The sequence below is a fragment of the Buceros rhinoceros genome, unplaced genomic scaffold, assembly GCF_000710305.1.
Source record: "Buceros rhinoceros silvestris isolate BGI_N320 unplaced genomic scaffold, ASM71030v1 scaffold8872, whole genome shotgun sequence".
NCBI classification, from domain to species: Eukaryota; Metazoa; Chordata; class Aves; order Bucerotiformes; family Bucerotidae; genus Buceros; species Buceros rhinoceros.
Window position 1 is genome coordinate 137,593 of NW_010397177.1, and position 10,673 is coordinate 148,265.

At 43.9% G+C, this 10,673-nt stretch overlaps 1 protein-coding gene across 1 annotated transcript in view; it reads left to right on the plus strand.

Annotated features, from left to right (window-relative positions):
• Positions 1–10,673, plus strand: part of ITPK1 (inositol-tetrakisphosphate 1-kinase) — a gene marked incomplete at its 5' end in the record, with an annotated part of 73,711 nt that overhangs the window by 60,466 nt on the left and 2,572 nt on the right. Inside the window, 3 exons of the mRNA XM_010146152.1 lie at positions 3,230–3,395; positions 5,589–5,656; positions 7,196–7,358. Of these exons, the coding sequence (XP_010144454.1) occupies positions 3,230–3,395; positions 5,589–5,656; positions 7,196–7,358 (397 nt within the window). The remainder of the gene's footprint in view (positions 1–3,229; positions 3,396–5,588; positions 5,657–7,195; positions 7,359–10,673) is intronic.

The window sequence follows — 10,673 nt, forward strand, 5'->3', positions numbered from 1 at the left end:
TAGAATAAATACTCTGCTTATAGTACAGTCTGTCTAAAAGATGGAACATCGGTCTAGAAGCAAGAAATTGTTGTCTGTTTTATTAACAGCTCCTTCTTTGGCTTTTGGTAAATCATTTTATTTTTCCATAGAGATTTTCCCACTGCAGAACTGATACTGGACCTAGAACAAAGCCTGACCAGAAACCTGCTTTTCTTCATAACTATTCAGAAAGTCCAAGTACTGGCTAACAGGGACAGATGAAGGTGCAGGCTTGATTTTGGGTTTGGTGCCAGCCAAGGCTGGCAGACTCCACATTTTGCGGTGGAAACTTGAGCTAGTTGAGCCAAGGTGCTAAAAGTTAATCTTCTTGTGGTGTCCCACAGTTCTACATGGCCTTTGCACTAGAAATAACGTTGGCCAGCTCAGCACTTGATCTCCACTTTGCCAGCACTGTTTGTTAGACTTGAATAGAGGTGATGCCTCAAGGTTGTCCTTCCCAGCTGCCAACAGGTCAAAACATAACTGACCTTTGGTAAAGCTGCTGTGAGACATCACTGAGACCCATAACCTGAAGAAATGAGTCCATAATGTCTCTGATTTCTAAGTGTTGAGCAGACAGGAACGAAAAGGCGGAGAATCGCTGTGTTTTTTGAAACTCAATTCCTTATGGACATTTTCAGTAAAAATTCCTGGTGCCAAATGTTTTGGTTTGCCTTCAAAAGAGCTCTGTATTTATAATGGGGAATGCTGTTTGGAAATTATGATATAAAGTATTGTTCCCGTGTTATTGCCAGACACAACGTCTGTGCTAGATGACAAAGAGCAAGTGCGCCCTGCAAGCTAATTCTTGGGCTTGTATTCATGCATACTAAAAAACCATGAGACATGGCAGTGGAGCAGTGTAATGCAACACCATGGGAGTTTTATGGATTGTGGGCTAGTCCATGGGGTTGTTAGTACACAGCTTTGTAGAAGAGACATTTCACACAGACTCCAGTAGCCAGGGTCAGTTCTGTGCCAAGAAGATAGACTCTCTTGGCACCAGGTTTCCACACTTCTAAGATAGGATGATAAGTACCTTACGTTTGTTTGTGGGGATTAATGGACTAATATTTGAAGAGAACACTATAGGAACAGCACTATTCTTGCCAGCATCATATTGTAGATACTGTAATGCAAGCAGTCGCCACAGGAGGAAGAAGAGAGCTGTGTTTCTTGCCACCAGTGAGAGACAAATGGGGTATGATGATGTTGCTGTGAATCGTCTTGATGGACGATTCTGCTGGTTAGAGTAGGCTTCCTGCACAGGTTGTTTACCACTCACAAATTCACTCTGTGCTCTCAGATAGCATCTGGTATAAGAGAAACAGAGTAAGAATATCAGCTGCAAGTAGATACTGAATGCATGCATTGACTTGAACTCGGAAAATGATCTACTGAGTCATTGTGCATGCATGGAAACAATTATGTGGTCTACCAGATGAGGAGGAATAAGGACAAAAATATACTCAGACTTTTAACTATGAATATGTAATCACTACATCATTTACATAATTTTGAACAACAAAACCTATTATATTTACTATTTTTATTACTGGAACAAACTAAGGTGTTAGCAAAAATTCAGTCTGAAAGTACAGTGTACATCAAATGAGCAGGTGATCATATGTAATATGTAACAGAGCACAAAGTGGTAAAGTTTTTTTGTAAAATTCTTCCAGTGATCCTGACCTCGCTAAGATACAGCTCATCTCAGAAAGCATGAAAACTGACAGGAAGCATATGGAAAGAGCAAGCAAGCAGTGTAACTCATCTGCACCATGCTGAGGCAGGAAGCTTTAACTTTATTCTGTGTATATTGCTGTGGTGTCAGTGTGGGACACAGAGAAATTCTCTTAGCCTTTCTAGACTTTCTAGAGTGTCTTGCATTCTGAGTAAAACAGTAGGCTGAAGCAGCAAGTGAGAAAATATTAACAGGTATAAGAAAAAACTCATGTTTCAGAGCTTAGGTAAATGTTGTACACCCTGCACTGACTGAGGTAGGTGACAGGCTCAAGACTTGGATGGTTAGTTGTTGTCTTCATGGTTCTTCAGAGGGGGAAGGTGCTCCAACCAAAGCATCCCTACCTATGGGGGGGAGTTTAGCCCAGAGGAAAGGAAGATAAAACATTTGTCAGGTTCTCTGGGCTTGAACAGTCCTTCCTGGTGTTCACTTACCAATATGCCCTGCTGCCACTGTGGATTAACAAGGCCCGACATCATTGGAGTAATGATGAGAGGTCACTATTAAGTAGCTAGAGCATAGCTTTTTTAGGGCTTTGAGGGTGGAGAACAAACTAAATTTGTCCTCACTGCTATGTAGGGGCACACTGGTATAAATAATTCCATCGCTTCTGCCAGAATGGTGCTTGCTGCTGGTTCTGCATGGGAGCCATAGGAGCCTTACTCCAACAACACACTTGCAAAACGGGGCACCACAGTTATGATAGTTATATGTGCATGTGACCATGGTAATGGAGGGGTTGATGGAAAGAGCAGTGTACCATGTGCTGAAGATACGCTGGCCTGTCAAAGTACTTCTGTGCACCTACCAGCATTGCTTCTGTGCTGTTTGAGGCAGCTGCTGTTCATTTTTCAGGCCCTTTCCCTTTTGGCATATTTGTTCCAGTCCCTTCCAAAGGACTATCCATTTGGAGTAATGGGGTGACGCCAAGCCAAGAAAATCATTAGGCCAGTATTTGCTGTTAATAAGAACTAGTAGAGTCTGAAAAAAAGTTTTGTGATGATGTGGCTGAAACCCTGGTGCTTAGGCTATTGCAACTGGGCTGAGCCAAACCATGGGAAATAGAGCTGTGGGAAAGAACTTGCATAGTTAGTACACAGAGCTGTTCCTTCTCTTATGGCACATGCTTGTATTCAATACTTCATCATCTGTGTTGGTCAAATGTTTTACCCTTTTGTTGTACCTGCAATTGTAGTAGCTTCCCAATTAAAAGCAGCAAATTAAATTGCAAAATGCTGAGAAGAAAATGTTGATTGAAAATGAAAGCTGCACTGCCAGTAGTGTTTGGAGAGTTGTGTGTCAGTGAAATGAAATGCAGTGAAGTAGGACTAGCTGCTGAGAAGGAATTCACACGTGGTCAATATATATTCAGCAGTAGATGTTCCCCCTTCACTGCTGGCTAGGTGGTGGGTAAGCATGAAAGTATCTGAAGACTTGTGCACAACTGTGTGTGCCTGTTTCCAGATGGCGATCATCTTCAACCAGGAGGGCCTGAAAGCTGTTCGCCCCCCTTGCGTCATTCAGAGCTTCATCAATCACAATGCCGTGCTGTATAAAGTCTTTGTGGTTGGGGAATCCTACACGGTGGTGAAAAGACCATCTTTAAAGAACTTCTCTGCGGGAATCTCAGGTACGTTGTGCTGATTTAAAAGGAAATGGCAGTTCTCAGAGCCTTGGCAGCAAACAGCTGAAAAGAAAAATGTCTGTGAAAAGGCTGCTGAAGGCAGCTGTTTCTTACGCAGAGTGTTTCCTCTTCTGTATTATTTCAATAGAAAAGGAGATAACACATCTGCTCTGGAATACATATGAATGACGTTCATGTATAAATATTTATGCAGTGGTAACCCCAGTCTTACCTGTTAGAAACGGTGTTTTGTATCATGTGGAATGTGGGAGTGGGAGAGAAATTCTCTCATTTTGCAATAAGTTCATGTGTCATTTGTTCCGGAGTTTGTTTATAAATGTGCTTTGGAGCAAATTTCCTGGATTCCATCATTTCAGAACTTCCTCTCCCTATTTTTACCTTGATTATATATGTGTGTTTAAATTAAAGATTACTGGTGCATCCCCCTAAACGAGCCTCTCTGTTCATGTGAAACACAGTGTTGTAAACCTTGGCGGAAAGTGTCCTTTGATTTGTAGATAGCAGCTGTGTTGGGGAGAAGGGGAATGGATTTGTCAGTGAGGACAGTGATCCTACTGTACATCGTTAGAAAGCAGCACTTGAAGGGTTTTCATTAAAGATTACTTTAATTTCCTTTATGGAAAAAAGGTCCTTTCCAAAGAACTGCATTCTGTAGCCCATCAGAAGCAAAAACCAATTAGCAGCGCGTGGATCGGAGCATGATCTGCCTGCAACTGGACAAGTCTAGGAGGTGGGGATGGGAGGGGAGAACGTATCAGACTAAAGCAGATGAATGAACAAGCGCCAGTTTCTTGTCAGCGGCTTCTACTGATCTTAGTAAGTCCATGTGTGCTCACTATTGTGTTCTGCACACAAATAGCTGTTCAATAGTGTATGTATAATAGGATCACTGTAAGAGCCCCTGTCTGCAGCTGTGTATGCCTGTATTGACATTTAGGTCTGCTCTGCTGAGTAGGCCAAAATCTGTGTTCCTATAAGCTATTAGGGTAGTTGGTCCATACTTTCGCTGAAAGGGAACATTTTAAGGCATCTGTCTAAAAATGCCTTAGCTAATATCTCCTCTGTTAGTGCAAGACTTGAAAGCTTCCTGGAAGCCCACAGGAAGATAAGTTTTGTGGGTGGATCGGGGTAAGTGTCTGGCTTTCTTACCCTCATCAGGAGAGATTAAGGATGCCGTGCTACTGGCACCTGACTCAGCAGATCTAATGATTAAACAGATCTGGAGGCTGTGAGGCACTCCAGGAGCTCAATGTCTCAAAGTACAGGGCCAATGTAAATGGGAGGAAAGGCGCGAAGAGTATATGGTGATGCTAGACTGCTGAATGAATTTGGGTTTGCTTTTCACAGCTACCCCATTTTATTGTACGTGGCCCTGTGGCTGCTCTTAAATGTCCAGTCAGAGAGGCCAGCATAGCAGAAATACTCTATTGCTGGCGTCACCGGCATGCTGGGACTTTTGTCCAGGTGTTCCCATGTGAATTGTCTGTATGATTGTCAGTCTGACATCACGGGAATCCCAAGGGGAGACTTGCGGTGGTGGATTTTGTCCCCACCAGTGAAGCATCTAGCACAGAGGGAGCAGGGCAGAAGGTGCTGGTACAGTTCTCCCCGTGGTTTCCACTGTGGTGCGTTAGTGGCATCTGTCATCTCAGGGTGTCTCCTGCATTCCTGTGGTGCCTCCAAAGGAGGACAGGTGCTGACCGTGAAATCTACTGCTTTCCTGCATGGTGTCTCCCCAGGTTCACGGGGATCTCCGAGTACCCTGGGTGACACCGATCTGCTTACTCCCTGCAGTGAATGCAGCTTTTCTCTTCTATCGCACTCCTTCCCATTGGAGCTGTCGAGTATAGCAAATCAGTAGAAATTAACTTCATTGTCTTACTGGACTTACTGAATTGACCCTGGTGAAGGAAAGGAAACCGGTTTCTGTTATCTCTGTGCAGTTCTATTTACCTGTGGTCCGAGCTCTGAAAACTGTGGGTGACCCAGCCGTGGGTCCCACCTGAGCAGGCAGCTAGATGCCAGCAGGCAGGAGAAGCCTGGTGGGTGGGGGGACACTGCCTGGTAGGGATCAGAACTAGATTGCTGGGGCTGCAGTGCCATCTACTGTTCCTTGCACTAGTCCTTTGGATATTAATATCTGGAGTAACACTATTAACAACTTGCTTTTAATTCCAGACAGAGAATCAATATTTTTCAACAGCCACAATGTTTCAAAGCCAGAATCCTCATCTGTCTTAACAGCAGTAAGTATACTTGGTCTTTTTTCCTCTAGCGCGGCTGGAAAACTATCTAGTCCTTTCTTATTGGAGCGTTAGTAGCTAGCGACTCTCCTTCACAAGTTGTCTGCTTCTGTGTTGCAGGCTGAGGTCTGTTTGGTACAACGAACCAGCATGACTGTGTCCCCCTCTGGTTTTCCTTACCGAGCTCCGGTGAGGAAGCACTGATGCAGCAGGGCTGTGTTGCTTGCCAGGCCTAAACTCCCCAGAGCTAATCTAGGCAAAGGGAAGGAGGTTCTGAATGAAAATACCTGGCCTTTTCCTGTCCAGAGAGATTCAATAAGCATAAATCATCCTTCTGGGACTCAGTTCTGTGAGGAAAGACAGAGAAATTCCAAGCAGAGAAACGGCACTGGGCAGGGCCACAGGGGGCCCATAGCTGTCTGTGGTGTGAGCACGCCTGAGCCGTGACCACGGGATCATTTCTGGGTGTCTTCCAAGGCCAGCAGCGCCAGCACGCTGCGCAGTTTCCTGTTTGCATTACCAGTCCTTTTAATAAGCTTTGCATGTATGAATCCTAACAAGTTCTCGGGCACTTGACTGCTGAGAAAGTCACTTTACAGGACTGGGTCCTTTCAATCTCTGAGTCTCCAGATTCTTTTCTGTTTCACAAGCTCTGTTGGGGAGTAGTTTCATAGTTGGCAATGATTAAATTTTGTGTGCAACACTGCTAGTCATGCTAAATATTAAAAAATATTTTCAAAGTGTTAAAATATTTAAAAATATTTTAAAAATATTAAAAATTGTGCTAGTCATAAATCCGTTTATGGCTAAATTTACTTTCAAAATTGGAGAGAGTATATGCTGCTGTAGTTTACCTGCCCTCTCTCTCATACACATACTTATTCCATACATGCCTCTGTAGGTGTAACAGCATACCTCTGCTGCGTAACACATTGTTTAAAAAGTTAAGAAAATTACATGTTTTCAGTCATAAGTAACCTGAGTTATTCACTGTAATAAATGTTCATGCAATAACTTATACATTAAAATCCACGTAAAAGATACCCTCTTTGAATTAGCCTCTGCCCTGAAGACGTCAGCTGAGTTGTGTTTTATGGCTCAGACTAAACATACAGCAGGAGTCTGTCTTATCAGCCCTTTAACATAGGCCTTAATGTACCTTGAAATACCTGAATGATATCCAGAATATTTGTAGCACAGGATTGAACATGCCACCTGTATTTGGGTTTTTAAGATGTAGATCTGGTACTTAAAGTGGTGAGTCTGATTCTCCATTCATTCCGGCACTGCTCTGTCTCTTGAGGAGCCGCACCAGTATGAAGAGGAAGAACTAGGTGCTTTAGAGCAGGTGAACTGCCAGTATAGGAACGATTCTGAATTAGGAAAGCTATTTCTCTTTGCTGTCTTTCTCTGTTTCGTGCCACCAGTTCTCTCAAATCTCTCAGATTTGGTCGATATGCACCTGGAAACCTCTGAAAATCAATCTTTATACTAAAAACGTTGTTTCAGCGTCCCTTAGTAATGTGTCTTTTTCCACTACAGCTGGATAAAATTGAAGGAGTATTTGAGCGGCCAAATGATGACGTCATCCGGGAAATCTCTAAGGCACTGCGGCAAGCTCTGGGAGTTTCCCTCTTTGGAATTGATATCATCATTAACAATCAGACTGGGCAGCATGCAGTCATTGATATAAATGCATTCCCAGGTGAGAAAGACCTTTCCACTCATGCTTTGAGGACAATGTGCAATGCGTGCTTAGTGTGAAGTTTTACTGCTGGTGTCTCACATCATTGCTTCCCAGGTGGCGGACAGAGAGAGCAGCAGAATCTGGGAAGGGCAGAATCCTAATCTAGACATGGAATGTGCTGCTGAAATATCAGCCTTTAGGAGAGATGGTCACATTTTAGTACCCAGCTGTAACATGGCTGTCATGCCCATCCCTGCAAAGGGATGCCCGGGAACTGAAGCATGGGACTGTGTGCTGAGACCTGGCCTTTCTGAGCCTGCCCCTCATTCTGAAGATTAAAAGAATAATAATAAATTCTATTTTAAGAGAGCCTTTTAAGATTTCTGTTTTTTCCAGACTCTGCCATTAAAAGCATTGAGGGGGTGGAAGCAGCAAACTGTTCCCTTGAAAATTTCTTCCTGTGCAAATCGATTCCCCACAAAAAGACATTTGTGCACAAAAGCAGCACCACCCGGAGTCTGAAGAAGACGATAAAATTGTCAGTGCGCAGAAGTTGCTGTAAAGAGTTACATATCCTTGCAGTTTCTTATAAGTGCATTCTGGAGTAAAACAGTAGAATAGAGCACATGAAAATGGAAACTTTTTGCTGTGCAGCATGTTTTGGAAACCACTGAACAAGCTCCTTGACCACTGCGATTATTAAAAGGAGCTGTGAGTGTGTATAAGGGGAGGCAATGATGGTCTGTTACTTATGCTAAGTTCAGCAGCCTAACACAGGAGAACACCACATCATCTCATTTGATGCTTTCTGCATGTGGTTTTTCTCTTTGAGAATCTCCACTCATTACTCAATAGGGATGTTTGTTTCCAGAGACATACACTGGCTGTTACATAGTTTACTTAACCTGTCGTTGCAGACTTCAAGTATTCAATATGGCTGAGCTATTTTTGCATCTAGAGATCTTGCCCTGAGCCCCTGGTCTTCTTAACCTTCCAGTTCAGTCCTCAGTCCCACTACTGCCCTGTAGTGCCTTGCTGGTCTATCTCCACAGTCACTGGCTCTCTTATAAAACTCCACTCCCGCTATTCTCAGGTACTTTGCAGCTTAGTTCTACCATATGGTGTTGATACAATCTGCAGGCCTTTGAAAACAGTCTTCTGCCAAGAGCAGTGAAACAGCCTAAACTGGGTCTCAGATGGGGCCGCATCCATTTTTTGAATGGGATTGTATTTCCAACACTAGGTCTGACACTAGGAAGTCAGTGATGCAGGATGTTGTTTTGTATCCTGTATCCTGCATTTTGGTTTGGTGTTTTGGTTTTTTGTTTTTTCGAGTATTGTTTTGGATTTCATAGTTTGCACAGACTGAAATTCTCCTTTTCTTGAAATGCTGAACTGAGAACAACTGGGAAACAACTGGTGTGAAATTTATCTATTTGAAAAGGAGTAATGTCTTCTTATTGTGGCAGGACTGTCTTCAGTCTTGTGCTCTTCTGTACTTCTACCCTAAGGCAATAGTTTCCGATATTCATCCCAAGTCACATGTTTCAATTTGCACCGTAATTGGTCTTTGAAGACACTGAATTCATAGACTGTTTCAGACATTGCAGGAGGCTTGAGAGCACGGGGAAGCTTCTTATGCGCAGGTCTGCATTATGTCTCCCCCAGGATTATTTTGGTGGTGAACACGTGGGTAGTGAAGGTAGCTACTGGCTTTATCACCATCGGTTAGATTGAAAAACAGCTGGAGAAAGTCTAGAGGATAGCAGCAGGGACCAGACATACGGAAGAGAGAAGTCTGGAGGTAGACAGAACTGCCTTCCAATTTGTAAAAGGTAGCAGAACAGAGAGGAACGAGCTGCTCTCAGGGGTCGCTGAGGTCGGAGAAGAAGCAGTGGGTAAAATACAACAGACGAAAACTGGCATCTCAACGTTTGAGGGACCTGGTACATTATCTCTGCACCACTGCTTTGGGGAAGGGAGAGGAAGAGGTGCTCTTTAAGGAGCATTCACAGCCTCTTTCATGGAGCTCAAGCAACGGCTTGGGGCCAGGCCTAGCCAAAGCCTTGTCCAGCTGCCCAAGGGCTTGACTTCCTTGTGTGCTGTCTTTAGTGTTTACCAGGCTTGAAGTTCATTTGAACCTACCACTCCGTGGATGACATTTTGAGATAAGTTCAATGTCAGAAATGAAAGCAGGTGTACCCGTAGGAGAGTGTTGTCTTTTGTCTGTTCCATTAGCACCCGCATCTCTTAAAAAAGATCTTAAAGATAAGTGTCTGAAAGGCCTATTGTGTCTCCTGTTCTGTGGGAAACCACCAGGGCTATATTTAGCAGCGGTTACCAGCTGAGATATTTAACTGTAGACACAGTCATGTAGCATGTGGGTTCTCTGTTTGTCTCACCCCAGGTAACTGAGGGAAAAGGCTCCACATAGCTTGCTATCCTGTGCCCACGGCTGAGCTCACCCAGCCTGAACAAGCAGCTTGTGCGCACATTCTGCAGCCTGTCACCAGTACGGGTGAATTGCTGGTTCCCTGCACATATATGTAGTAACTGGAAGCGTCAGATCTGAAGGTGCACTTCGTGGTTGTACATACGCTGTCACAAATGCAGGGCATGGGCTGTCCATTTCTCTCTGCCCAGCAGAAGATGCAAAAAAGCAGAGAGTGTGCTAGATCAGGGAGAGTCTTCTAAAAAATCAGGCAGGTAGCATCTCTAATGCTAGCTTAAAAATGCCTGTAGGCATTTCTTGACTCCGTAAAGTTCAGGGTGGGGCAGGTACTTCTTTTCAGAGGCCTTGCTGGATGAACATGCTTCCTATCCATGCTCAGCCAGAGGACTCTGGAGACTGTTTCCTACATAGCAAAATTCAGACCTCTTGTAGACAGGCATTTCCAAAATGGTTTCAGCGGGCAGTGCTAGGGTAATACCTGCTGGAGCACAATTCATGCAGCTTGTGCTTTGAGATCCAGAGTTTTATATCCTTCTACTGATTCCTGGCATGACACGAACCCCAAATTTATTGCCAGTAGTTTCTGAATGTGTAATTTAATCTGCCCTTCTTGATTTTTCTGTCATTGCAGCACAGTGATATTCTGCAATTGTCTTTTTTTGAGCTGCCTGCAGCAGGAGCCAGTGAACAGAGCAAAGACGACTGTGAAGTTTGCAGTCTTCTCCTGGCATCCTGTGATACGAGAGTTGAAACACCCTGGTTCTCTTCCTCCCTTCTTTGTATTTCTTTTTTACAAGTATGTGAAGTTTCTTCTGAGTGACCAGGCAGAATTAATGGGGCTTTTCCACCAGGCGTGCCGAGGGCTCACGCAGCTTCCCTAC